General features: G+C 45.5%; 3 protein-coding genes across 8 annotated transcripts; 2 read left to right on the top strand and 1 right to left on the bottom strand.

Moving 5' to 3' along the window:
- Nucleotides 1-177: 177 nt before the first annotated feature.
- On the top strand, nt 178-12,843 carry rest (RE1-silencing transcription factor). 2 transcript variants are annotated; one of them, XM_040120194.1, is made up of 6 exons: nt 178-346; nt 3,102-3,392; nt 4,380-4,946; nt 5,065-5,225; nt 5,566-5,649; nt 8,274-12,843. In XM_040120194.1, exons 2-6 carry the CDS (start codon nt 3,139-3,141, stop codon nt 10,187-10,189), a joined length of 2,982 nt encoding a protein of 993 aa, XP_039976128.1. In that variant the 5' UTR covers nt 178-346; nt 3,102-3,138; the 3' UTR covers nt 10,190-12,843. The 2 variants fall into 2 exon arrangements, with proteins under 2 accessions (XP_039976128.1, XP_039976126.1); XM_040120192.1 differs by having other exon boundaries at nt 4,374-4,946.
- A 519-nt stretch (nt 12,844-13,362) lies between these two features.
- On the bottom strand, nt 13,363-22,479 carry noa1 (nitric oxide associated 1). Of its 2 annotated transcripts, none has more exons than XM_040120196.1 (9): nt 22,392-22,479; nt 19,579-20,535; nt 18,814-18,978; nt 18,080-18,193; nt 16,740-16,831; nt 16,507-16,638; nt 15,911-16,027; nt 15,702-15,819; nt 13,363-14,308 (listed from the first exon to the last, which is right to left on the bottom strand). In XM_040120196.1, the coding sequence occupies exons 2-9, from the start codon at nt 20,399-20,401 to the stop codon at nt 14,067-14,069; spliced, it is 1,803 nt and encodes a 600-aa protein (XP_039976130.1). In that variant the 5' UTR covers nt 20,402-20,535; nt 22,392-22,479; the 3' UTR covers nt 13,363-14,066. The 2 variants fall into 2 exon arrangements, with proteins under 2 accessions (XP_039976130.1, XP_039976129.1); XM_040120195.1 differs by lacking the exon at nt 22,392-22,479 and adding an exon at nt 20,934-21,412.
- On the top strand, nt 21,998-27,222 carry nipsnap3a (nipsnap homolog 3A (C. elegans)). Of its 4 annotated transcripts, none has more exons than XM_040120198.1 (6): nt 21,998-22,358; nt 24,727-24,934; nt 25,020-25,181; nt 25,268-25,417; nt 25,974-26,060; nt 26,787-27,213. In XM_040120198.1, exons 1-6 carry the CDS (start codon nt 22,089-22,091, stop codon nt 26,861-26,863), a joined length of 954 nt encoding a protein of 317 aa, XP_039976132.1. In that variant the 5' UTR covers nt 21,998-22,088; the 3' UTR covers nt 26,864-27,213. The 4 variants fall into 4 exon arrangements, with proteins under 4 accessions (XP_039976132.1, XP_039976134.1, XP_039976133.1 ...); XM_040120200.1 differs by having other exon boundaries at nt 21,998-22,340; nt 24,724-24,934; nt 26,787-27,212; XM_040120199.1 differs by having other exon boundaries at nt 21,998-22,343; nt 24,724-24,934; nt 26,787-27,209.
- Nucleotides 27,223-27,864: the final 642 nt, after the last annotated feature.

The following is a 27,864-nucleotide window of genomic DNA, read 5'->3' as shown; positions in this document are numbered from 1 at the left end:
TCTCAAACCTGGGCTGACACAGAACACACCTCAAGCACTCAGTACCACAGTAGCGCGTGGTTTCAGTACGGGTTTTCTACATTACTACTACACCTTAATAACACAGGTTGGATTGATTGATTGTTATCGATTAATTATTTCCTCCTGAAACAGAAAAAGTTCCATCTCGGCGCTGAGCGACGTGCTGACGTCACCGCGGTGCGTCGGCGGTGGCTCGCTGTGGAGGAATGTGCGGAAACTTCTCTGTCTACACTTTTCTCTCTGCTCTGTTCGTCGAAGAAAATAAACCACAACGCTGGGAAAAAAAGTCCACGAAACTTGAGTAAACTTTGGAACGGAGGAGTCGGTGAGTTTCTGTGCTGCTGGGTGTAAAATGTCGGGCAGAAACTGGAGCCGCAGGGTGGGTTTTCTCGGAGCAGAGCGGCCGTAAAGTTGTTGGCAGTTTGGAGGAAAATGGAGGCGGTGAGTTGGAGAAGAAGGCGCTGTCCGGGGCTGATCAGGACCATGGCTAACACTCCGACACCGTCGCCCCGCACTTTACTCACATTAAACCCGCTTCAACTTTAACTTTGTCACCCAAAAACTACAAGAAAAACCGCCTCTGATACTTAACTGCAACTTAAAATACCCGAATTAAAATGTCGCTGTTTGAATCTACTTCTGCGCTTCCGCAAACTAAGTTTGGCGAAACGCTGACGGGAACTGACATGGTGGCCTCAAATCACAACTATATTGTAACTACACTCACTTTATCAGTAAACTGCAAGCATCTAAATTTACTTTAAAACATGTTTCAGCAGATATCACAGTGACAGACACGTCTGAGTGAGAGTTTTGTAGAAAAATGTTCCTGACTGATATTTTCATCTGATTTAAAATCCTCAGAAACCACGTAGAAGTTCCGACCTTAACTTTTTAATCTTTAACTCGCTTTGGATTTCAATAGTCGCCAGGTTTACCACCTTGTCGACGCTTAAGTGGATTTCCTTTGCTCCAGCTGTCCTAAAACAACTTTACTTTTTGCTTGAACCTATATTGAAGTTTGATCATATTCAATATTTAATTAGATATTCGTCGGTAGGCAGTTGTTATCCGGCTGATTTAAGGTCTTTGGCAATTTCTATGTTCTTACTGAAAAAAAACTTCTTACCTTTACGTACAAAAATCTTTTACATTTAAACTACCCTCAGATGTGGAGTCTTCACTCTAACACTTACCAGTATTCGTTAACCGCTGACAGTCTCTAGTGCAAGTAGTTAAAGTTGGTGTTTTCCAGAGGGAGTTCTGAATGTCTTTTCTCAGTCTGTGTGGCGCTGTCGACTGAGCTGTGGTGCTGTTTCAAAATGGCCGACAGATACATTTTCAGTGTGCGGAGTTTCTCACATCAGATCACCATGAAATCTCTGCTGAGAAAAGTTTACTTCAGACCTTTAAAGTTTATATGGATTTCAGTTTTTTTTTTTTTGTGTGTGTGTTAAGAGCAACCGCCTCTATCTCACTATTTCAATGTGTTTGCTGCAGGCTGTTCTGTTCTGATGTAGAATACTGTACATTTTAAAAACCAACATTTAACTTCACTAGCTAAAAAAGGAACAACTGTCTTCTAAGACTTCTGTCTGTTAGACGTTAAAACTGTATGGAATGAGCAGTGGTTCTCTCGTTTCCCACTCTCTATGCATTGTGTATGTACTTTTAGTCACTTGTTTGTGGTAATTTGATTTAGTTTAAATAATAAGCACTATCGTGTACAGTGGTGACCGAAGTAATCAGACCAGTAAAAGTAGTAATACCACAGTGTAGAAATACTCTGTCACAAGTAAAATTCCTGCATTCAGTATTTTACTGGAGTAAAAGTACAGAAATGTTAATATCAAATTAGTATCAAATGAAATTAGTAAATTAGTGACAAAAGTAGAAGTACTCATTATGCAGAATGGCCCATTTCAGAATAATATATATTATGTTATTGATGCATTAATATGTTCATCACTGAGATGTCGCAGCTGCTAAAGGTTATCTGAACCCATCATTATACATCAATTATTTGTTAATTATATTTTGTGTTTTTAATGAATCTGCAAGGTAACAAAAGTTATCAGATAAATGTGGTGCAATAAAAAGCACCATATTTCCCTGTGAAATGTAGTGGAGTAGAAGTATAATGTAGCAGAAAATGGAAATATTTAAATAGAGTACAAGTTCCTGGAAACTGTACTTAATTACGGTACAGTAAATACATTCAAGTATTTTCCACCACTGATAATGTAAGACTGAAAAAATTATCAAATCGTCACATTTCAGAACTTTGAACCAGAACCTTTTTCAAGCAAACCAATGTTTGCTTGAAAAATTACTTAATTGATTATTAAAATAGTTGCAGATTAATTATTTTTTTGATCGATTAATTGACTATTTGCTGCTGATCTCATATATACTACGAGGTGGGGCCTCAAGTAATTTTGTTACATGAGAGGTCGCGGTTTCTAAGTGTGTGTCGAGTATAGCAGTGCTTTTCCAGTGAATCGCCAATCAACGCATTTATCCATCAGATGTAAGACTAGAGACATTATAAGAGGAGACATCCCACCTAAAACATCTTGAATAGAAAAGTCCTTAATGCCAGGATGGCGGTTGCATGACACATATCTAGCCCCTTTCCCCCCCAAAAGCCAATCGTCTGCTCTATAACAGCTGAACGGGAAACAAATCTAGCCACTCGTGTTGTTGCACTGACACAAGCAAAAGTAAACAGTGAATTTGTGTCATGAAGTTTCATATCAGCCAGACGATGTTTTAGCTCTAAAATAACATCAGTAAAGTTGGTTTAGTTCTTCCCACGGCATCCTTTATCACAGAAACAAACCTAAACAGCTGTAAAGTCTCAGTTATAATAAAAATGTTTCTTCTTTGTTTGAAAAACCAAACTATAAAAATGTGTCTTTATACTGTGTGACTGTTTGTAGCATTTATCAGAATATTTAGCGTCTATCTCTCAGTATAACACCGACTTGTATGTAGTTGTTTAGGTCTTGACTCCACCTTTGTGTTGTCATTTCTATGCTTATTAAACCCTCTGATCCTCCGTGGTGTCACCTCCGCAGCTTTTCGTCCCTGTGGAGGTGAACAGCTGAACTCCACATGGCCGCTCAGACAGTGTTTTCAGTGGAGATGTTTCCTGTGGGTGTTTCTCTGATGGAAGATGGTCAGAATCTCAGCGACATGCCCAGGAACATGCTGCCTGCTCCTCAGCTGGTGATGCTGGCCAACGTGGCTGCGGTTACAGCGTCGGAGGGTGGCGGCTGTGATGGCAGCGCTGCTGACGAGAAGGAGATGATGGAGCTGAAGACGGTGGGATGCAGCTACTCGGACAGCGAAGACGAGAGCATCATCAGGTCAGGAGTTTGTCTGCTGCACCACAGGCTGAAACTTCAGAAAATCATATGACTAGTGTCTTTTCAGTGAAAATAATTCTGTTTAAAGGCTGCTTTATGTACAGCAAAGTTCTCAGACTCAAATCACAGGGTCAGCTGTCCAGCTCTCTTGAAAATGTCTGTCTTCAATGCCAACCTCTTTTTTTTTTTTTTAAGTTTAAAGACATTTTGGTGTCAGATAATAAGGTGAAGGTTTAAAAATGCCTGTTAAATGTGGGAAAAATTAAAAATTCTAGCCCCCCCCCCCCCTTTTTTTCTTTCAAATACTTAACACTGAGGAAAAGTTACATTCACAAACACTAGAATGGTACTCAGTACAGCGCATACGTCCGCCAAGGCCAAATATTGACGAAAATGTCCCAAAAAAAGCCCTATCTCGCAATGTTAAGTGATTTAAAAAAAAAAAAAAATTCCTTAAACCGCCCCTTTAACCAGATCCGCAAAAAAAAAATTGTTCTTCTTTCTCCTAGCAGCATCAATGAAGAACACAACACACCTGCATTGACACCAATTTGATCAAATTTGATCTCATCTCATCTCTCTGTTACAAGGGTTACATTTAACCAAACATTTGGTTCTCATAGTCAACGTGTCTGATGTGGTAGAAATACGCAGGTCTAAAGACCTGAACCACTTTGACAGGGACCAGATGGTTATGGTCAGACAACTGGGTTGGAGCAGCTCCGAAACAATAAGGCCGGTGGGGGCTTGCGGTCAGCAGTGGTGAGGACCTACCCTCAGTGGTCCGAGGGGGGACAGACCGTGAATCGGAGACAGGGTGCTGGTGGATGTGCTGATTCACATCGGCTCCACCTCACAACTTGCAGGACTGAAAGGAACCCAAGGAAATTCCTCTCTCCATTCATGTCCCCTCTTCAGTCAGCTTTAAAAATGATAATGACTCAGTTACCTGTGTGTAAACTCACCTGTGTGTCTCACCAGGTACAGCTATGACAACCAGAACCACAGAGAGGTCTGTATCATCGAGTATCCAGAGTCTCCAGGCCCGGGCATCGAAGCTGTGGTCGTCGGTAACGAAGCTGAAGAGGAAGAGGAGGAAAATGGGGACAAAGCTGAAGACCTTTCCCACCACCCTCAGCCCCAACCCTCCACCAGCACCAGAACACCTCAGCTGGTCGCCAAGCGAAAAGACAGCCTCGCCACCGTGACAGAGAGCGTGAAGAAGAAGAAACCTTTCCACTGTAAACCGTGTCACTTCCAGGCTCAGAACGAACAGGAGTTTGTAGAACACCTCAGCACTCACAGCATCAGCAAGATGATGGTGGTGAACCGGGTAGAGGGGCGCAGCAAAACCAAGACCAAGGAGGCAGAAACACCTGAGTCCCAGGCTTCATCAGGTGGGGAGGGGGACGGCAGCGGGGAGCCAGGGGCCGTGGTGACAGCAGGTGACATCAAAGGCTTGATCAGGTGTGAACGGTGCGGATACAACACCAACAGATACGACCATTACATCGCTCACCTGAAACACCACAGCAAGGAGGGAGAGGACCACAGGTAACAGTAAAATCAGTCTTAATGTTTTCAGGAAAGAGCAATTTAACAGCCTGTTAAATAACGTGTTGGCGTCCAGACCTGAGTGATGAGTGTGTGTGCTTCTGCTGTGTGTCTGCAGGGTGTTTAAGTGCACTCTGTGTCCATACACCACCGTCAGTCAGTACCACTGGAGGAAACATCTGAGGAATCACTTCCCTAGCAAACTGCACACATGCAGCCAGTGTTCCTACTTCTCAGACCGCAAGAGCAACTACATCCAACACATCCGGACTCACACAGGTTTGTTCTGTCTTTGTTCGTGTCTCTTTTCCTGTCTCTGTCTTTGTTCCTGTCTTGCTTTCTGTTTCTTTATTGTTGGGTTTCCATTCAAATGAAGCTCAAATTTGAACTTAATTTCCAGAAAATGATCCAAATAAAACCTGAGTGAAGTCTTGTCTTCCTCCACTGCTGCTGTGTGAATATGAGCTGATAAAGAGCTGGTGGAGCTGATTCTCAGTTGATAAAAACATGAAAAGTGACAAATTTGACAACATTTAAGTCTTTGACATTAAAAACCAGTAACTGGTTTTTAATGTTCTGGCTAATGGGTGTATGTGTTGTGTTTTCTTCTGTTATACAGGCGTGCGTCCTTTCCAGTGTCCATACTGTGACTACTCCAGTTCACAGAAAACCCACCTGACCCGACACATGAGGACTCACTCAGGTCAGTCGTCAACGCTCTGCACTGTAAAATATTCTTAAAATACAAAAACTGCTCCAGGCTAATGGATGAGTATTAGAAGAGAACACCAATAAATACCAAAGTACTGAATAATTCACTGATCAGTGGTATTGATCCTTCAGGATTAAATTATCTACCTGAAATACAACAGGGGTGAATTGTTCCCTTGCTGGAGGGGAAAAAAAAAAAAAAAAAAAACTTAATTTCTAGATTCAGTCATGTTTTATGACTCTAATATTTACACTGATGGAGACCAGGTGGCAAGTCTGAGCTGTGGACTGGTGTCACAGGACTTGGGCGTGAGTCAGTCCAGAGTCATGAATCTGGTAGCTTGACACAACAAAATCCAAAAAGACTCGTTTTTAATCGACTTGGACTTGTCAGTCAATAACAGTGATGGTTTTCATTTGTTGAAGGGCTCATAATGACTTGTCTGGGATTTACAGATTTAGGACTTGGGAAAAACTGGGGACTTGAATGTCTTGACGTGGGACTAGTTGGTCTTGAGTGGACAGTGACAGCCAGTCCACAGGACTACAGTCTGACTGTAGTCAGACAACCAAAAGACTTGCAACGTGACTTTTATTTTAACACCAGTGATGATTAGAATTGCTGAAAAGCCTATAATGACTTGTGTGGGACTCAAAACATAAAGCTTCGGACTTGGACTTGACCTGGGACTTTGGACTTAATAGCCAAGACTTGAGACTTTAACGTGACTTCTAGCACTTTTCAACCAAACAGGTCCAGAACCACTGGAACTACATTAAGGAAATAAACTGGAAAATGTCCTTGTCTGACGAAGTGTGAAGATGAAGCAAATTAAACCAATGACAGGTTAAAAACCGACTCCGAAACAGTTTTCGCACCGTCTCCTTCGTTATCGCTCTCTTTTTAGAATTAACTGGGAAGCCGACAGCGTAACTCTTTAACAACAATAAACATCAGGAAATGTTGACCTTTTGTCCTTAAATGAATTTTAGTCACACCAAGTACGCTGTTATTTTGTGAATGAAGTCGTATACAAGTCGTAGCAGCCTCTGTGTCTGTGTTTGACCAGTCAGTGATGTTTTTTACACTTTGAACTATCCTGTCTCCTACACAGTAAAACTAGCACTGTAGTAATAGTAGGTTTGATTAGGGGTATTAACAGTAGTATCAGTCTCATAATAGCTATGAAGCACTATTATCGCTATTATTAACAGAATGAGTTGATTACTGACAAAGTCATTGTGTGTTTGTGTTTTTCTCCCTGTCAGTCACAATGTAAACTCTTGTGTGTTTGTGTTGCTCTCACTGAGGCGGTGGATTAACATGGTAAAGTGATTTACATTAGAACTACATGCTATGACTTCTTGTGTTGTGTTGTTGTTTGTCTAAGTTGTTCACCCCAGAGCAGATCAACCTGAAAACACACCTCACATCTATACATCTACTAGATTAAAAGAAAACAACAGACATCAGTGCTTTTAGAAAATAATATAAGAAGAACTAGAGTTTTCAGGTTGGTCTGCTCTGGTGTGGACATGACCTGAATCCTCGTGCATGAACAGTCTCGTTTCAAAAGGGAGAGATTTCAGGCCAGTCTTAGTGACTGTTGTATCGTCTCCACTGGCTACATTAAGTGTAAAGCTTGGTTAGTTACAAAAACACTTATCTTCAAACAAATTAAGTAGCTGATTTAAAATGTGTAGAAATTTGCTTACAAAATAGACTCAATGTCTGAATAGATCACAATGAAAATGACACATGGAGAAAATCACTAGTGTGGAACATGCACGCCGACTGATACTGGATCTTTTAAAATCATTTTTAAAAGTCTTGTAATAATTTATCAGCTAATAATAAGTTAATTACATGGGCATAACAAACACGTTTGTCTAGGATGTCTCAGATTTGGTAAAGAAGTGTAGGGAAGACGCTACTGTAAGTAAGCAGATTACTGTACAGCTGCACAGTAAAGATGACAGTAACCATCAATTTCTCTAAAAGATAAATGGACTATTAAGAAGGACGTTTAAAAAAGGTATATTAACAACCCCAAAGACTCTTCTAACCATCTGGATGAAAAAATATTCTGTCCACTGAATGATAAACGATTTTTAACCTGTTTCCAGATGGCGACACGTTGGCTAATTAATACTGTAATATTAATGTACCATATTTTGTTTTGTGTTAAGCCGGAATTATGCTTCTCCGAAGATACACGTAAACGCACACCTCCCAAATGTCTATAACGTGTTGTGCGGACTTGCGCGTCAAGCAAGCTGAGTTTCTATCCAACTTCCTGTCTGGAGGTGGGTTTCGAAACAGAAAGGAAGATTGAGCAGCTAGAGGAGTTCAATGCAAAAGTATAAAAGAAACACACCCAAACGTCTCCATACGTCTCCCGCATACATTCACTCACGTGCAGCACGGAGAAGTGTAATTCAAGTCTTGTAGTAAACATACACAGTCCGCTGATACAGAATCGATATCAGCCAATGATATCGGTCCTCAGATGTATCCGTCAGACTCACCTGCTGCATGAAACCCTTTAGTTTCCTACCTGTACGCTGCTACAATATCCACTGCAGAGTCATCACATCTTACCTTTCTGTGTGCAGGTGAGCGTCCTTTCAAGTGTGAGAGCTGTAACTACCTGGCAGCCAATCAGCATGAGGTGACCCGCCACGCCCGGCAGGTCCACAACGGGCCAAAACCTCTCTCCTGCCCCTACTGTGACTACAAGACCGCTGACCGCAGCAACTTCAAGAAGCACGTCGAACTCCACCTAAACCCCCGCCAGTTCCTCTGTCCACTCTGCAAGTACGCCGCCTCCAAGAAATGCAACCTGCAGTACCACATCAAGTCCAGGCACTCTGGATGCAACGTTTCTGTGGACGTCTCTAAAGTCAAACTGCGTGTCAAGAAACCCGGTCCTGACAGTGCAGAGGAAAACTCAGACTCCAGAGCAAGCAAGTTTGACAATTCATCCGGCGTTGAGGAGGACTTTGACGTGGACAACGGTGAGGAGGATGAGGCTGTGGACTCGACCCCTATCAATCTGTCAATAAGGAAGAGCAGCAGGCCCACCAACACTCAACCTGTGCAGAGCGAAACACCAGACAAGACTCAGAAGAAATCCACCTCTTCTGAGAAAGAGAAACTACCTAGGATGAAGGACAAGGTGGAACCGGAGAAAAAAGTCACGACGAGGCAAAAGAAGACGGAGAAGGTCAACGAGAATCCTGCAGAGAACTCAACTGTTAAAGAAACCCAGACAGAGACGATATCAGCTGCTGTAACTACAGACAGCAAGGTAAAGAGACGAGTCAAGAAGCTGCTGGCGGAGAAACCGACTGTTCAGGACCGAGCAGAAGTACCTGAAGACCAAATGGAGACAGAGAAATCTGACCAACATAGATCCAAGGAGGAAAGAATAGTCAGGCAAAAAATGGCAAAAGAGGAAGAAAAGTTGAGGCCTGAGAAGGAAAAAGAACAGAAGAAGAATGATGGCAGTGGCAAGGAGAACAAAAGCCTCAACAAGTCCAGGAAGTCTGGATCAAAGAAGACGGAGAAAATTACAGAACGTGTGGAAGAAGCTCAGCAGAAACCAGAAAGTCATGAGAAAACACAAAAGGAAAAGGTGGTCAAAGAAAAGGCAGCCGGAAAGAGGAAAGCAGTGGAGGCATTAGATCTTTCCAAAAAGTGCTCATCTGAGACGCCATCCAAGGCCAGGCGACTGAAAGCCACAGCTGCCGGAAAGCTGCTCTCAAAACCTGCGTTAGAAGACACTAACAAGTCAAATGATGCCATTCCAATGCAGCACAAGTCCAATGGGACACCACCAGTAAAGCAAAAGAAGACCAGGAACTCCAACAAGAAAGCCGCGGGCCTTCAACAAACTAAGGATCCAGCTAAAGACAAGACAACGTCAGTCAACAGTCCATCCACAGAGTGTCCAGAAGCATCCGCTCAGCTGTACACCTCAACGCAAACCACAAAGTCTGAGCACCAGCCGACAGAAAACAGCCCTGCGCAGAAGAAATCCCCCACAGATGAAACAATTCCAATTGCGCTAGAAACGACACTGAATGAACCCTCAGAGAAGATGGAAGTTTCACCCACCTGCAGCTCAGGCGAGGGGACACACTCTCCAACTGAAGAACGCCTTGCTCCGACCTTCCTTAAACCCACATCACCGCCCTCTCTGGTTCTTCCAAGCCAGCGCATCAAACCCTCCGACCCGGAGGACGACGAAGGGATCCACAGCAGTCACGAAGGGGGAAGTGACATCAGCGACAGCGCCTCTGAGGGCAGCGACGACTCCGGCCTCAACGGCAACGGTGCCGGGTCAGGTAAGATGGCCAACGACCCTGAAACGCCCACCGATGAGATCCCGACGCCGACGGAGCTCAAGAATCACATGTGCATCTTCTGTGACCGTACATTCCCTTTGGAGGTGGAGTACCGCCGGCACCTGAACCGTCACCTCGTCAACGTCTATTACATGGACAACACCGCCAAAGGACATAAATGAGGAACTGTATCCACGGCAACGTATTTTGTCATGGACTTTGTTTAAAGCAGAAACTTTGATTTCTGCCGCCCTGAGCTCTAAAACCAGGCTGAACTGACAGGAACAAAAACACAAAATACCTGTTATTCCCAGTTAGATGGTTGTCATCAGCTGTCTCTTCATACAAATATTTACACACAAACTGTTAGAGAGCCTGTTCTCTGAAAAAGACGGTTATATAAACTCACTGTGTGCCTCAGAATTAGGGGTCTGAGCTTCAGCGGTGTGGTAATTTTGTCAGATATTCTAAACCCACTTGTGCCAACTAGTCGCTGGCCTTTGGGCTCTGAGACCAAATTGGTGTCAAACATTAGTTTCATTATTTTTGTTAAAATCAGTTGCAGATTTTTATTATTTTTATTGTTTGCATCTACATGAGCTTGATCGGTTTGCACAGTCTCATTTTTGGAAAAACTTCATATCTCAACAATAGGGGACGTGTCTTCCCAGTATGTCCTCCAATGTTATCATAACCAACAACAGTTATCGGGGCTGTCACATGTTTCAATATCCGATGACCCGTATGTGCTCCAGATTTTTTATACCAAAGTTGGCACAAATCTGACATGAAGTGAAACTTATTGATTTGGTACTGGCACAGCGACATGTTGGTCTGTCACCAAAACTGGTGCGCAGATCCAACACGTTCTCCAGTACTGTCAAACTAAATTTCTTTCAAATCTGATGATGGTTCAGCAAATCTTTACATTAAATATGAGAATACTTTGCCTTCCGTGGTCTTATGTTGCCACCTAGTGTTCTGTCAGAGAACAGGGTCTGAGAAAGGCATTGGATCAGTGAACTTTGGTCCCTGGCTTCATTGGGTACTTTGACCCTGGTATACTTGCCTGCAGGTGTAGTTTTTTGGGTTGTAACTGCTTCATGTAGTGATAGCGCTCTGGTCTAATGTCCTGTATGCCCAGGTCTTCATCACACTGAAGAACTTTTACATTAATTGGACGTTAGATTCTGATCTGACCTGATGACAGTCGGCTCTGTAGACATGTAAATACACCGACGTGTACGTGGACGGCTTTTCTCTGTTCCGTTATCAGATCATGTCCAACAGTCACACATTGACTTTCATTATCTTTGTTAGTTTTGCATCATTTCTTCGAATGAACTTTTAAAAGGACAATTTTTGAAAATCAGACTTTCCTCATCCAAATATATCAATGATTTCATGATCCCGACGAGAAGTTACTTACTGGGATTTTGTGTCACGTCTGAAAAAGCTGAAATGCTGCGTTGTCCGGCGAACACGCCGTCGTAGAATCATTAAACCTGAGTCGGTCAAATTTTCTCCTTATTCTCAGTTACAAACTGCGATGTTGTAATATTGTGTGAAGATGAGGTTAGAAAAACTGTTTAGTCCAAATATTATTTCCTATGCTCAAAGTGGATTTTCCATTTTTAAAAACCTTCAGTGCCTTTGACAATCATTTCTGTGTACGGTAAAACTTCTTCGCCTTTCCTTTTGTGGTTTAAGTAACTCGGGTGAAATGACACCTCCTTTTTATGTGCACAGGTTATTTTAATTTGTCTTTGGATCGATGGTTAAAGAAGTGCAGCTGTGTCTTCAAAAATCATTTCTGACAAGTCCAAAGAGACCGCGTGTTTGGTTTCTGAGCTTGAAGATGATCGGTCTTCCATTACAGACATTTTCTAGAAGGGGACACTTTTCAAATCCGCCTTAAGTCACTGTTAAACATCACCTTGTATCTATTCCTCTTTAGTTTAGGACTGTACATTACACCCTTAGTAACACATTAGTCTTGTTTAGGTGCCAGAGGAGAATTAAAAAAAGTTGTTTCAAACTCTTTAAAAACTATTTGTGTTGAACTGCAGGCTGTAGCTGAAGAAAAAGAATAAATGCAACATGTTTCCTTGTGAATAATTTTGTGCAATATTCCCTTTTTAGTTGAGATGCCAAAGTGAATTTCAGTCTTGTGTCTGTGATGCTCGTGTAGGTGTTTTCTTCTGACTGTAAAGGAGCGTTTTTTCATCTTCCCCTCCCTGATCTGTTTCCATAAAAGACCATTATCGCCAGTAAGGACAGGAAAAGTTCAGCATGATGAAGATAGAAATTCTCGCAGCTAAAAAAAAAAAAAAAAAAGACTTTCCAAATGGAAAGGGGGAGATTGATCAGACTCATGATTTACTGAGGATTTTATTTTGTCCATTTCTCGTGGCAGCAGCAGCCTTTTCCTGGTTCATATGTGCTTTTAAACCTTTTATTTTGGTGTCTGATAGATGAGACTGCTTGTTAGTGTGCATCTGTAATTAAAACAGCAGAGACATAAGAGATGAGGTCAACGTTAAAGGACAATGCTGGGGTTATTTTACATTAGTATAAACAACCGTTCCCCTGAAGGGCTGCAGGTCACAGTTATATTTTCATTATGGACTATTCTGTCGATTATCGTTATAATTAACTGTTTATATAAACGGCCTGATTTTGTCCAGCAACAGTCAAAAACCATCAACATCTGAAACACTGGAGAAACTGACTCCGCAGAATGTTTGCACTAATAAAATGCAATTAATCACAACTGTTGATCTTGAAGGTTCATTATTGACCTAGGAAACAGAAGTCTGACCAAAAAAAAAAAAAAGGCAAATCTTTTTCCAGAGCTTTCAGCATAATCTCGTGGTTTTTAATCATCAAATGGAGCCAGGAAGCTCAAACATTTGCTGAAATTAGTTTTCTGTTGATCAGCTGTTTCGTCTCTAAAACCAACCTTGACTTAAGAGACACCTCTGTGTGTTTGTCTTGAACTGACCTCCATCTCAGTGTGTTTTGAATGAAAATAAAAAGGTAAAACCATCCTGATCCTTTCAGGAGACACCTTCAGGACTGCAGTGTTCCCTGTTGGCAGCGGTAGTTTCTCATTAAGGTGAAACATGTTCAGTGTTTTCTTCCTCTGATGTCGCTGTCCTAATGGAAACAGACTGGGAGGTTTAGATTAGCATTATAACTGTCTTATGTATCGTTATTATCTGTTTGTAGACTGCAGGTAGTGGGGGCTCTTATTCTCTCTACAAACTAACACAGTGAAGGTTCACATAAAACTGAACCTGAATCGTACTTTCTTCTGCTCTTTTTTTAAATAAAGACTTTCAGAATCAGCCTGGTTATTGGTTTCTGTGTCCGTTCTGTCTTTAATGGTAAAAGTAGAACACACATTCAAAGCCATAAACACAAGTGGAAAACAAAACAAGTATCTGAATGTGCCGGTTGCTGCGCAGTTGTTTCATATGCAGAAAAATAAACATTAAATATTTCTGTCCACATTCGGTAAAATCTCTTATCCACAGCAAGAACTTCACCTTTAACCCGGTTCAACGTAGAACCCCGTGGGTCTTCGGCACTACGTTCTTCCGGTGTTTCCCGTGGATTTTACGATGGATGCACGTTAGCGTACATCACGTATGTGAGGTTATGTAACGGGTAAAACGTGTCCCGTCCTGTGACAGTGGACGTCCCACGGGTCTTATGTTGCGTTTCATTTATGTTACGTTACAGGTCCTCGGAAACAGGCTGTGTTATTTTACGTTGCCGCAGCGAGAAGAGGGTCAGGTTCATCTAGCCTGCTGGGGTCAGGGTCAGAGGTCAGTCAGAGGTCGGAGGCCATCTTGAACCAACCACCTCCTGCAGAGTCCTGAGTGTTGGTGTTCATTCAGGCAAAAACATCTGTCTGCTCTGTCCACATCTGTCTCTGGTGTTGGCAACGTCAGAAAACTGACAGCAGAAACAAGAAGCAGTGTGATGGACAAACATCCCAGTGGACACAGGCTCCTCCTACCTGTCCCTCTGCATGTCCACCTGTCTGCAGGGTCATTTCTTCTTCTTCTTCTTCTTCACCTGCAGCCTCTCGACTCCTCTGGCCGAGAGTCCACTGTCCAGCAGCCCCGGGGGTTTCATCAGTTTGTAGGCGGCGGATTTTCGGATGCGTTCTCCTTTCAGAGAGACGACGTGAGGAAGCAGCGGGGGCGTCCTCAGACCGAAACCCGCTCCCTCTGGACCGTGAACCCTCAACAGAACCTGATCACCTTCGACCGCCGTCACAGCCACCCAACCTGCACACAGAGACAGGACAGGGCGGGGTGAGGACAGGACAGAGTGAGACGAGACAGGGCAGGGGACAGGACGGGTGGGGAAGGGCAGCACAGGACAGGGTGAGAAGGGGCAGGGGGTGGAGCAGGACAGGATAGGGCAGGGGGGGCAGAGCGGAGTGAGACAAGACAGGACAGGACAGGACAGGGTGAGACGGGAAAGGGCAGGGGACAGGACGGGGTGGAGCAGGACAGGATAGGGCAGGGGGGGCAGAGCGGAGTGAGACAAGACAGGACAGGACAGGACAGGGTGAGACAGGACAGGGTGAGACAGGACAGGGTGAGACAGGACAGGACAGGGTAGGACAGGACAGGGTGAGACGGGACAGAGCGGAGTGAGACAGGACAGGGTAGGACAGGACAGGGTGAGACGGGACAGGGCAGGGGACAGGACGGGGGGCAGGGAGGGGCAGGGGGGGCAGAGCGGAGTGAGACAGGACAGGGTAGGACAGGACAGGGTGAGACGGGACAGGGCAGGGGACAGGACGGGGTGGAGCAGGACAGGGCAGGGCGGGGCAGAGCAGAGTGAGACAGGAGGACAGGGTAGGACAGGACAGGGTGAGACGGGACAGGGCAGGGGACAGGACGGGGTGGAACAGGACAGGGCAGGGCGGGGCAGAGCAGAGTGAGACAGGAGGACAGGGTAGGACAGGACAGGGTGAGACGGGACAGGGCAGGTGGGTCATTTTTATACTTTTATAAAAGTCTTTTTCTGTCCAGCTGCTCGTCCCATCAGTGTTAATTTCCGGAGTTGTGGTGCTGAATAATGGCGGAGTGTTTTTGCAGAACATTATGATATCACAGCGAAGTTGACCTTTGACCTTTTGGATATAAAATGTCATCACTTCATCATTTTATCCTATTAGACATTTGTGTGAAATTTTAATCGTAATTAGCATATGGATTCTTGAGTTATGGCCAAAAACGCATTTTGCGAGGTCACAATGACCTTGACCTTTGACGTCTAATGTAAGTAGTTCATCCTTGAGTCCAAGTGAATCGAGGCGTCATCGCGTTCACGAGGACGGATGACCCCTACGCTTTATGAACAATGAAAGTCAGTGAATTAAAAACTAAACGGCGATGAATGTAAAGTTTTGTACAGCGAGTGACAGAACCGCTCAGCTCCTGATCGGTAAAACAACAACGTTTGACCTGCGGCGGCGAAGAAGCATCTTCCATTCGCTAATAATCCCACTGAGACTCGCAGGCGGCACGAGATTATTCTCAGCAGCTGATGATTCTCTGCAGGTTCCCGAACGTTAAACGGCGTTTTATACAGCGGTGACGTAGGAGAAGACTCCCGTCAGCCAGAAACCGGTTTTCGGCTTATTTGTTCCTCGGACTCGGTGTTTACCTGCAGACGACAGTCTGATGTCAGCAGCAGCCTCCAGGTAACCTCGACCCTCCAACCTGAACTCCTGAGGAACCAACGCTGGGAACTCCTTCATTCGCTCCGCCCCTCCCATGGGCACCTGAACACACCACCGCACAGACAGCGGTATTATAACGCCATCATCGAACAGCTGACCGTGACCATGGGACCGCCGTGACCATGTGACTCACCCCCAGCAGGACGTGTCCTGCGTGTTTCTCATAAACACTGTCGGCTTTTTCCAGACTGGTGATGTGAACCGGGAGCCGACCGGAAGCCACGACGGAAAACCAGCAGGACTTTTGTCCCTGTATAGGACGAGTCGGTCAGAGACATGATCAATGCACAACTGATCAATAACTAGCTGATTATCAGTCAATAACAGACGATGACCCGTATATAATAGCTCTTAATCAATAAATACCAGCTGACTGTACATATTTATCGATTATCCTTAATGGACTATAAACAGGAACATTTGTCGGCGAAAACTGAACTGAAATTATGGACAAAAACAAAACGACAAAGAAGAAAAACTGAAATAAATAAAAAAAAACAAATGTCCACTTTTACAATTCTTACTCGGTTGACTAGAAAATAATCAATTAATCAAATCCATCAATGGAAACCCCCCTAATGGGAGAAAAAGTCACCCAGGCCAACTATTTCTACCACCCATGTCAGTGAAAAGCAGAAACCCTCCGGATCTGGCAGCGCTGGTCCTGGCCTCAGTCACTGGGTCCTTGAAAGGACCAAACAGAAATAATAACGTTCCCGCCGATCTGACCTGCAGGAAGTCGATCCTGGCCAGACCCCCCACAAACAGACTCATGCCGGGCTTCAGCACAAAGGTCCGCGGGACGACGGCCTGAGTGGGAACCACCGACCTCACTTCCTGTTCGTTCAACAAGCCCAGGATCTGGACAAGAGACGTTCGGACAGACAGAGAGAGAGAGACGTTATCGCGGACCGTCTGCTGCCGTAGCGACGTAGCGTCTGCGGGTGGTCAAACTGTCTCACATCGTCCTCCTTCATGATTCCCGGGGTGTCGTACAGCCAGTGAGCGTCCTTCAGCTCGTTGTAGGCCAACTCCTGCGGCGTGCTGCCGGGACCTAAAGGGTCAGAGGTCACACTGAGGTCACGCGGAGGTCAGTCAGAGGTCAAAGGTCAGAATCGGCAAATCACAAGAAAAGACACAGGGAGTCCTTCCAGTCTCTCCTCAGACCCACTAACCTTACATCCTGGATCAGACCGAGTCCTTGGGGTTCAAATACGCCGCGAGACGGGTCTTAAAGACCTCATGTTTCCATGGAGATGAGCTGAAAGTTCTGACACCGTGACTCGGCATGAGGCATTTTTCTGAACTGAGACGTGACGTGTGCGGGTCTGCTGCTCTACGGCGTCTGGAACGGGTCGCGCGAGCTGACGAACACGAAACCGTCACACTGACAGAACTAGACCAGATGGCCCAGCCTGTTCGGGTTCTGTTTGTCCACTAGAGCTTCACTTTTTATCCAAAATTCCAACATTCGTGTGAACGGGGGGGGGGCTGTCCCTAAATTTAAAGTCTATAAGCGCAACAGACGGTTTGAAGTAGTTCGCCTTGTGACCCAGCAGAGGGCGCTCTAGAACTTCAGCATCAGCTTGACCTACGGCGCGGCCCACTGACAGTAAACTAAGCTCGTAGTGCCATGTTGTTCGCTACGAAAATGGAGGACGCTAACGAGCAAAGCCGCCCCGAGCGGACGGTCGGGGCCCCGCAGCCTCTGAGAAGCAGCGAGTGGCTTTGTTCTGGGTCCTGAGTCGTAGACGGCAAAGTAAAGCACAAAGATGAGGCTGCTGGTCGACTTTCTACGACCCCGTCTGAGCGCCTGCCAGTCGGGACACTGGGCTTTACACTCATTAGCCCTATTATAGTGATTATTAGTTCTATTATTATTTCACATTTTAATTTGGAACCTGCAGTGTGTTTACACACACACACACACACACAGGAACCTGCATCCACATATATGAAGCGGTCATGTGACCTGACGCTACCACATACACCAGATATCGGACGGAGAGCTCAGGTTATTACAGGACGTCTTAATAAAACACCAAACATTTCTGAAGATTTGGGAAATCCAGGCCCTGGCTCTGGCTCTGGCTCTGGCTCTGGCCCTGGCCCTGGCCCTGGCCCTGGCCCTGGCCCTGGCCCTGGCTCTGGCCCTGGCTCTGGCCCTGGCCCTGGCCCTGGCTCTGGCCCTGGCCCTGGCCCTGGCTATAAAACATTGGACGTTTTTTTTTTGGTCACATTATATTTGAGCAAAATCCCAGGCAGTCAGAAACCCACGAGTGACGGTCCAACGTGTCCTCACCTGTCGCCGTCGTCTCTCCGTCTTCATGTTCTCCGAAAGCCAAACTGTCGGGATCAAACTGGACCTCGTCGGGTCTGGATCTGACGTCGGACCGGAACGTTCTGCCAACACGACCTGAGCAGGGGAACAGGGGAAGTTTCGATTCATTCGAAGGCCTCTGCCTTCAGATTAAATGTCATACCAGCTGAATCCAGCAGCTCAGAGTCCAGTAAATAAACTTGTTTGTGGGAATTTTTATCACGTGACTTGTTGTTGTAATGGGAAAAGTTTCTCGTCAAGAGGAACTTTGATAGCATTGATAATAAGCTTTAACGTGGTGGCGAATACGCTGCTGTACATGTTTTCTTCTTCTGTAGTGGGAGGAGTTTTCTTAACAAATATCGATACTGATAAATGTCCCCAATTATCCAGGCAGATACACTCACATATTCTTCCATTTACCTCTACGCCTCAATATGCCGCATGACCTGGAGAGGGGAGTGTGAGACGCTCGGTTTAAAAGGATATTTCCATCAAAATGAACTGAATTCATCTTTTCTGGCTGACAAAGTGAGCAGCTGAAGGTTTCTCTCCTCTGGTGACTTCTCTCCGTCTAAACTTTAATCCAGAATCTCACGTCTGACTGTCGCTGATCCGAACTCCGGATGATTTACAGGAAAAATCAAAAACACTCGATTCCAACTTAATATTTTCACAATAAATGGGGAGATGTTCGAATGCCCCCCCACTCTTACCCACTAGGTAGCCCTGCCTGCTGAACTGCCTCAGTCTCCTCAGCTCGTCCTGCGACAGCTCGCTCTCCGTCTGCCGGGACGCTTCGTTCAGTCGCTCCTGGCGTCTGAACATCCTGTACGGAGTCGGGTTGATGATGGGAAACTTCAGCAGGTTCAGAGTCGTCCCTGAACGCACCACGGCGGGAAAACACAAACACGGTCTCATGATGAAGACAATCAATTTATGAACATACCTAATATCTGATTGAATATCGTGATAGTTATTGGTTCATTTTCAGCCTAGAGATGATTTATAATAAAACACGATATATCAATAAATTATACTAAAACAATTTAAAATTGAGTGGAAAAAAACATCCCACTAATAAATGGAGGAATTGCTGAGCGTCTTTCTCTCAGTCCGTCCTTGGATTTTCTCAACAGCTGCTCAGCTGATCGACTTCAAACTTGGCAGGTGTATCGCTGAGGATCCAAGGGACGGAAGTTTTGACGGTGAAGGTTTCTGCATGAGCGGTTCTCGAGATAATCAAAAAGACGGAGAAGACCGACAGCGAGACGGAAAGACATTCTCTCCTTCATCAGTAGGATGCATTCAGAAATATCTGTGAGTCATCTGATAATATTTGTCTTTGTGCAACTGTTGGTGGATTTTTACATTCAGGCGGAATTCAGAGTTGGAACCTGCAGATTCAGAAATCCCGTGTGTCTGACGGTAAACTAACCGACATTAAATCGACAGAATAATGAATGGGGTCTGGTGCTCACCGGGCCACGGTGATATGGTGGCTTTGTGGATGACATCAGAGGCCCTGGACTTGCAGTAGTCGGACTCCAGCAGCGTGTTGAAGAGGGTGGACTTTCCCGCGTTGGCGCTCCCCACCAGGTACACGTCACCTTTGTACTTCCAGGACCTCTGCAGGCTGGAGATCAAGCTCTCGATGCCGTAGCCGGTCTTGGCACTGATGAGGTGGATGTCGGTGACCTGGCCCCCGAAGCCGGCCTCCCGACTGTACTGGGCGAGCTGCCGCTTGACCCGTCGCAGGTAGCCGGGCGAATCGCCGGGCAGCAGGTCGATCTTGTTGCCGAGGACGACCACGTGTTTGTTGGCCCCCACCAGCTCGCGCAGGTCGGGGACGATGGAGTCGGGGAGGTCCAGCAGGTCGACGATGAGCAGCACCAGGGCCTGGCGGGGGCGGATCTGCCGCACCACGGCCCGGTACTGGTCTCTGGACAACTGCAGGTTCAGGGCCTTCTGGTGGTGGGTGAGCAGGTGGCAGCGCTGGCAGGTGGCTCCCCTCAGACGCCCCTCCTGCAGCAGGGCCTTGTACTTCTCACTGGGCAGGTACCCGGGGACCTGGACGGCGGTGCAGTGCAGCACGGCCCCGCAGCCGGAGCAGCAGGTGTCGCTGACCGGCTCGTCTGCGTCCGGAGTCCCGAAGACTTTGTGCTCCCCTTTACCTGCCGCCTTCTTCTTCTTCTTGGTCTTTGCAGCCATGAGGTTTTCGTCCGGTGGGAAGTCCACATCCTGGAACTGGATCAGAGAGCCGGGGTCCCCCTCATGCTGGGCCCCGCCCCTCAACGCCTGCATCTGGCGCTGCAGAGACCTCAGCTGTTTCTGAGGGGAGGTCTGAAGCTTCTCAGGAGAGACAGGAGGGGGAGAGGAGGGGAGGCTCAGCTGGTGGAGCAGGTCTTTCTCCTCCTGATGGGGGTCCTCCACTGGATCTGAACCAGGAGAGAAGATGAAGACAGATATCACCTCGGGACAAGGACCAGAGCTCAGTACGGTCACGTGCCGATCCCGATGGTTACTTATCAAAATAAAAGGGTGGAGCTTCCGGAGCAGCGCTGTACCTGCCGTTCCGGGTCCTAGATTATGTGGAGTGAAAATGATGATCTGATCACAAGATCACACCTGAGAGGAAAACGGATTCCTCTTGACTTCAACTGTCTCAATTCAGTGATTGATTATTGATAGATTATTGAGTATTATGGCTCAAAGTTCGTGTGTAAATGCGTTTTCAACTATCCATTTATTTATTTATCTTTTTTCTTGTTGACCGGCTCCTCCCGTTGATCCCGACTGGACCCGCACCTGTCCCTGTACGCAGTGTCGGACTCACCTGTGCAGTCCAGAAACACGAACTGTTCCTCCTGGTCCGGGTCTACGGTGCAGCTCCGGACTCTTGCTCTGCCTCTGCTGCTGAGCTGCCGGATCAGACCCCGACCCGAGCCCGCTACCGACCCCCCACGGACCGCAGAGGCCGCGGCGGGGACCCGAGGGGCAAAAGCCGTCCGCAGCCGCCGGCCGACACACACCTGAACCGCCCGAGAGACCCGAAACATCTTTACACGTCCGGATCCACCTGCGTGCACCGAGCTCACCTTGGAGCTAAAACACACGCGTCTGCTGGCATTCGACTTCCTACACGGATGTGACGTCAAACTCGTCGAACGTTTATGTTCCGTTAAAAAAGGAAAAGTTTATTAACTTTGTTTGTTTTTTCAAAATAAAACCAAACACGTCGTACGTGGACGGGATCGATACGCGGCCGAGAAAATAAAATAATCACAACGAATAAGTAAAAAGTGGTCGCCGTGACGTCACTGCTTCCGCCCGGCTGACGACACGAGGTCTCACTCCGCTGCGACTCCAGGAACCAAAGATACAACAGAGTTTCTGATTCTCGATTTTAAACAGTAATCTTGAAGTTGGGCCCTTTGACGCCTCTCTGGTCACAAACATCCGCGTTTGATTGTGTCGCAGGGTTTACGAGCTTATTCTTGACATTCAGTTTTCAACTTTCTTCTCATATTTTCACACGAAGCTCTGTTTCTTCCTCCGGCTCGGCGTCTGAAGACACCGAAATTCTCTCTGTAACTTTATTTGTAACTTCGTGTTCCACAAAGGTGAAGAATTGTCTTTGATTCCCGCAGCCGTTCATTAAAACGTTAAAACTTACAAATACAGCCGCAGAGAGCGACAACACTGACTGAATCTGACCCAGTAGAGTCCATTAGAGGCCACTTCCCAGTTCAGATGATTCCGGTCCAGACTGTCGGTAAATAGGTCGAGAGAAGCTAAGTTCACTTTTCTACAGAAACACCTTTTCAGAGTTTCAGCTTCAGAAACATTAAGACAGAATCTAAACGGAATTATAGGATTCAAAGGGAGTAAAGAAAAATAGAAACTAAAGGAGCGGGAAGCTAATATACGTGTCAAACGTGTGTCCAAACGACGAACATGACTTTTACTGCCTATTTAGAGAAAGTTACAAATGAGGCCCCAGCGGCAGAAAATGCGCGATACGACGTTTTGGGGCTCAGCCTGGAATCTCGTTGGGCGCTGGACTTTTTCTCTGTGCGCAGTGAGACCTCCGCACGCAGAAGATCTCTGGCTGCCCGAGAACTTCCTCGGCCTCTTTCTGCTGCTGCGTTTGTTCTTCTGCCACTTTTGCTTCAGCATGTTGAGGTTGAGAAGCTCCTCGCTGAGATCAGCTGCTGCGCTGATCTCACCTGCTGCTGCTGCTGCTGCTGCTGCTGCTCAGGTGAGTTCGACTCCAACCCAAACTAACCCTGACCTCAACTCCGAGACCTCCTCAGACTGTAGACCGGATCCTCTTGACGCCACAGATCCAGGTAGATCTCGTCCTCTGGTCACACGGTTTACGGCAGGTGAGCACGGAAGAAACGTCAGACTGCACCACACACACCCGGCGCTGTTCCACGCAATCCGCTGCTTCTGATGGGAAAAGTTATAGTTCCAGATTAAGATTTGAAGCTTGTGAAGGTCGCGGCTTTGTCCCAGATCTTTGGACTGATCTCGGTGAAAAGGTCAATACTCGAAGTTTAAAATTAACCAGCAGCTGAGGGGCCTCCGCAGAGAAAACCGAAAAAACCCGCAGGAACCGGTTTACCTGAACGCCTCACAGTCTCACTGAACCGATTTACAGCAGGTGAAGAAAAAATCAACTTTACCCTCCAGTTCTTCATCTTATCTTCTGCTACCGGACTGATCGTGTTGCCGTTGCTTTAACAGATCGAATGACAAGTTAAGGATCTTTTTTTTTTTTTAACACGGATCATTTTTCATGTATTAATCATTTCATTATCATTATTATTATAACAGTTGTTGATTCTGTAAAGTTTTCATTATAACTGAGTGATCCAGGACTGTTTACACACACACACACACACACACACACACACACACACACACACACACACACTCTCTCTCTCTCTCTCTCTCTCTCTCTCTCTCTCTCTCACTCTCACACACACACACACACAGGGTTGGGTCACGGTCCACAGTCATGCATCTCTCACCTGTAATGTTTTCTCTTGTTCACCAGGTGGCAGCAGAACCTGTAATATTCTGTTCGACATGTTTAAAGTGGAGTAAACGTCCAACAACAGAGTTAAAACTTTTTATGTTCAGTGATCCTGCCCCCCCCCCCCCATTAACGCCAATAATAACAATGATGATGATAACGTTTATTTTGTGTAGCACCTATCAGAACCAAAAAAACAACAAACAACTGAAGCAGAGTCTTTATAAAAACTTAATTTAAAATTAAGTTTCAGTTTATGAACACAGAAAATTACTGATCTTAAATGTTCACTTTTGACTTTGGAAATAGATTTTTGACTCTCAGAAAAATCGTGAGTGGACCGTGAATTAAAAACTTCTAAAGAACAATTTTTAAGTCCTCAAGAAAATAAAATAAATTAACATTATCAAACTGTTAAATGTACGTAGTTTCCTTTTAATAGAAATGCAAAATAAGGACAAAACATCCCAAAGATGAGAAATAATATGGACAGGCTATAATTATGTCACGTATGAATACATAGTAAAATAAACCAAAAGTAAAGTAAATAGAGAAGTAAAAGAAGAATAACATAAAGCTGAGGACAAAAGAACAATGAGGCTGTGACACAGGACGACAGTTGTTCGGATCTACAAACGGTGAATAAACTGTGCAGACGTGCAGCTGTGTTCGTTATGTTTCAGATTACTGCCATAGAAATATAAATACATTCAAAGGTTGGAAAATTAAGAAAGAAAGCACTATGTGAAGAAGCGGTCACACTACCAGCTGCACATGGAATGAAAAACCGTAGGAACAGGAATAGAAACAGCGGATTTGGGAATAGGATGATATGCTCGTACTTGTGTGTGATGTCAGTGGCGAAAGGAACTGAGCACTGGACTCTGGACTCTGGACTCTGGCCACTACCCACGTTCATAAGTGTGCAGTTCCCAGTGGTGCACATTTCCAGTGTCAGGGTGTAATGATTAGTTTCCATTATCACACTTTCACTAGCAATGTCCACTGCCAGAGTCCAGTGTTTAATGTCAGTGCCAATGTGCAGTGTGCAATGCCACTGCCAGTGCCGGTGCCCAGTGCTGATGTGCAGTGTCAAGTGTCCAGTGCCGTTTTACAGAGTTTATTGCCAGTGCTAAATATCAGCATCTGGTTTTTCATGTTGGTGTCCACCGCTAATGTCCAGTGTCCAGTATGTAATACTACTGCAACGCCACAGTGTACAGAGGGTAATGCCCACTGCCAGTGTCCAGTGGCAGCGTGTAATGTCTGTCTTCAGTGCCCAATGCCAGTTTCCAGCGCCATGGTCCAGTTCCAGTGCCTCTTGTTCACTGTTTAATGTCAGCATCCAGTGCCAATTTCCAGCGGTTTAAGCCACGGGGAATGGCCAGCGCCAACGCCCTGAGGCGTTTGGCGTTGCATCTCGCTGTTCTCAGCCTGTATCTTGGAGTGTTCTTGTTCAGGTCTGTGTTCCAGGTCCAGTCCAGACTCCACTCCAGATCTCAGATTCTCGGGCTCTGAACCGGCTTACTGTTCCTCAGTTTTACCATCAGAGTAAGACCTCTGCTGACTTCCGTCTTCTCTCCAGCCTCGTGTGCACCTTTCGACCGACGCCCAGCAGAAACACAAAACCTTTTATGAGTTCCGCACCTACTGCATTCGTCCAGACCAGAACGCCGCCTTCCTCAAATTGACTAATGAGAAGATCCACCTGCGCACCGCCCACTCTGAGCTGATTGGCTACTGGAGCGTCGAGTACGGCAGTCTGAACCAGGTTTTCCATATATGGAAGTATGGTGAGGGCATTCTTCTTCTCTTGTTTAAAGGTTCTTCTTTTTTTAAAGTGTACTCGACCTCCGTCTCCCCCCCCCCCCCCCTCAGAGAGTTACTCTCAGCGGGCAGCAGTTCGGGCAGCCCTGGCTCAGGACCCCTCCTGGATCTCAGAGTACATCTCCAAGGCGATGCCAATGCTGACGTCTCAGGACAACGAGGTCACCTACCTGGTTCCCTGGAGCCGCCTGCAGAGGCCGCCACAGGAGGGTGGTAAGCCCTGCCCCCCCACTGTAAAAACTAAACAGCTGCTTTCGGCGAGACCCGGTCTAGATCGTAACACCAGGTGTGCGTTTCAGGTGTCTATGAGCTGGTTTCCTACCAGATGCGTCCCGGTGGTCCGACCGTTTGGGGCAACGCCTTCCAGGCTGCTCTAACTTCCCACGATGCACCGGGATATGGCACGCTGGTGGGAGCTTTCCACAGCGAGTTTGGCCAGCTGAACAGAGGTACGCTGTAAAAAACCAGCCACAAACTTGTGCAGGCTTCTCAGTTTTCCAGTGTCCAGTGTTTAATCTTAGTGTGCAGTTCGCACTGTCCACTGTCAGTGCCAGTGTCCAGCGATGGTGTCCAGTTCTACTGTCCGTTGCCTCTCACCCAGTTTACAGTGTCAGTTTCCAGTGCGAGGTGTCCATTGTCAGTGACAACTGTCCAATGTACAGTGTCAGTGCCATTGTCCAGCAACAGTGTCTGTTTCCCTTCTCCACTGTCCAGGTTCAAGTGTGAGTGTTCAGGTCCACTGTCCACTATTTAGTGTAATGTCTGTGTCCAGGGTCCGGTATAAATGTCAGCTTCTAGTTCCAGGGTTAAGTGTCTAATACTGATGCCAGAGTCCATCGACAGTTTCCAGTGTGTCCAGTTCGAGTTATATACATTTCAGAGTTTTAGGGTTCAGGTTAGAATCCGGTCTAGGTTAAGGTTCGGGTAAGGGGACTCGAGGAGACTCGACACAAAGTTAGAAGTCCGAGTGTGTGCGTGTGGCTAATTACATCACTGTGTTGTCAGTTCACGCCCTCTGGTGGTTCGAGAGCGCCGACCAGCGAGCTGATGTTCGACACAAATCTCACACCGATGCCAGAGTGGTCGCCGCAGGTGAGACCCCGCCCACAGCGATAGTGATGTCATACTACACCAGGATGTCGTGCGTGACATCATGGGTCATAACACGGCACAGAGCCATGACCTCCCGTGAGGACAGTTTTTGACCGTGCTGTAGATCCGTAGAGTGTGTTCCTCTGTGTGTGACCTCGTCACATCTGTTTCCTGATGAACAATTAACTGCTGTAAAGCCAAACCGCCTCAACCACGTCATTCAGCCTGTTTCTAAGACTTTAAAGGGTCAGTTCAGCCAAATAATACATAAATAAATAGAATCATCTATGCAGAGACAGAAACGAGTTCTTCAGCACAAAGTAAATAAGAACCGTCTGTGTTCTGTCGATTATTCTGTCAAATGGCTGAAAACCTGGATTCCTAAAACCATCATGATCTGGCTGGAACGAGTTCTCAGACATGTTACTGAGATGACACTGGATGATTGGTTTATCCTGCTAATACAGGGAGACGTCTGTCTCTCTCTCTCTCTCTCTCTGTGTCTGTCTCTGTTTGTTTGTCTGTCTCTCTCTCTGTCTGTCTCTCTGTCTGTCTGTCTGTCTACAAGTACCTGAAAATTATGGCTGGATAAACAGTTTTATGGATAATGATTTATTGGCTGAACTGACCAACTAAAAAAAAAGGAGAGCAGTAGATGTCAGCGATCACCTGAAATCATTCAATAATCAATAGCATCACTAACATCTCTCTCTCTCTCTCTCTCAGTCAGAGACAGCGTCGTCCATCTTGACTCTCAGAAGAATAAACTCATGTTTCCGTGTCCTTTCTCTCCGATGAAGTAACTTCCTGTCCTCACACCTGCGTCTCCACGGCAACAGAGACGAACACCGTAAACCAACTTTAACATGTAAAGCTGATCTTAATCTTGGCCCCTGTGCAGCAGAAACAAGGAACCGATCCTTTACAAACATTACTTAAGTAAAATAACATTTATCATCATAAAAAAACGATAGTAATTCCGATTTGTGCTTCATGTGAAAATCACCAAATAATAAAACGACACGAACGACATGAACTCACACAACATTTATCTTAATTTATTTATCTGTGTCATTATTGTCCTCTATCAGTGTGTTAACAGATCAATGGTGACATGGCTATTCTATACATTTAGGGTCTGCAGAACATGTTTTTAAGATTTTTAAGATTTTTTACCATTATGAACTATTAATATTTTTACAACAGACTAGATTTGAATGTTATTTCTCATTTTTATGCTGAGTTATTTGTCTATAAAATGTGTAACAATAGTTTTACAACCTCGAACTGTTTGGTATTAATACTTTGAGTGATTATCACTAAAGATTTGTACATTTTATAGGAGTTTCAGGTTCCTGGCAGCTTCATACTTAGTTAAATTGACAAAATGAGAAGTCAGAATAATAACCATGCATGTGGAGGAGGGACATTTAAAAAAAAGTGCAAAAGTGAACCAAAATGAATCATAGTGAATCATAGTGAACCAAAATGAACCAAAGTGAATCATAGTGAACCAAAGTGAACCAAAATGAACTGGGCTCCAGAGGCTTAAATAATGAAGCATTTTTTTCTTTTATTCCATAATTATCTCAGTTTGTCCAGATGATTAATGAAGAACAGAATCAGCTCCGAGTCTGATGAAAACTGGCAGAAACTGAAAGTGAACATTTTGTCTCTTTAATCAAATATATCTGTATCTGAGCCTGGAACCAACAGTTATTTACCTGATTTATTCATCTGTTGCTTATCTTAAGAATTATGTGGTTAATCATCAGGTCAATGAGATGTCACCAATACTAAAATT

The sequence above is a fragment of the Xiphias gladius genome, chromosome 23 (assembly GCF_016859285.1).
Source record: "Xiphias gladius isolate SHS-SW01 ecotype Sanya breed wild chromosome 23, ASM1685928v1, whole genome shotgun sequence".
NCBI classification, from domain to species: Eukaryota; Metazoa; Chordata; class Actinopteri; order Istiophoriformes; family Xiphiidae; genus Xiphias; species Xiphias gladius.
Note: the sequence above shows the minus strand (reverse complement) of the source record. Positions and strands in the feature narration are given on the sequence as shown.

Coding starts and splice junctions, on each gene's coding strand:
- rest (XM_040120192.1), top strand. CDS start 3,139: ATGGCCGCTCAGACAGTGTTTTCAGTGGAGATGTTTCCTGTGGGTGTT. Junction 3,393..4,373: donor GAAGACGAGAGCATCATCAG/GTCAGGAGTTTG, acceptor GTGTCTCACCAG/GTACAGCTATGACAACCAGA. Junction 5,650..8,273: donor ACACATGAGGACTCACTCAG/GTCAGTCGTCAA, acceptor TTCTGTGTGCAG/GTGAGCGTCCTTTCAAGTGT.
- noa1 (XM_040120195.1), bottom strand. CDS start 21,156: ATGTTTCGGGTCTCTCGGGCGGTTCAGGTGTGTGTCGGCCGGCGGCTG. Junction 16,639..16,739: donor GAATCATGAAGGAGGACGAT/GTGAGACAGTTT, acceptor TCTCTTGTCCAG/ATCCTGGGCTTGTTGAACGA. Junction 15,820..15,910: donor CAGGACACGTCCTGCTGGGG/GTGAGTCACATG, acceptor TGGTGTGTTCAG/GTGCCCATGGGAGGGGCGGA.
- nipsnap3a (XM_040120198.1), top strand. CDS start 22,089: ATGAGGCCCCAGCGGCAGAAAATGCGCGATACGACGTTTTGGGGCTCA. Junction 24,935..25,019: donor TTTCCATATATGGAAGTATG/GTGAGGGCATTC, acceptor CCCCCCCCTCAG/AGAGTTACTCTCAGCGGGCA. Junction 25,418..25,973: donor GTTTGGCCAGCTGAACAGAG/GTACGCTGTAAA, acceptor CTGTGTTGTCAG/TTCACGCCCTCTGGTGGTTC.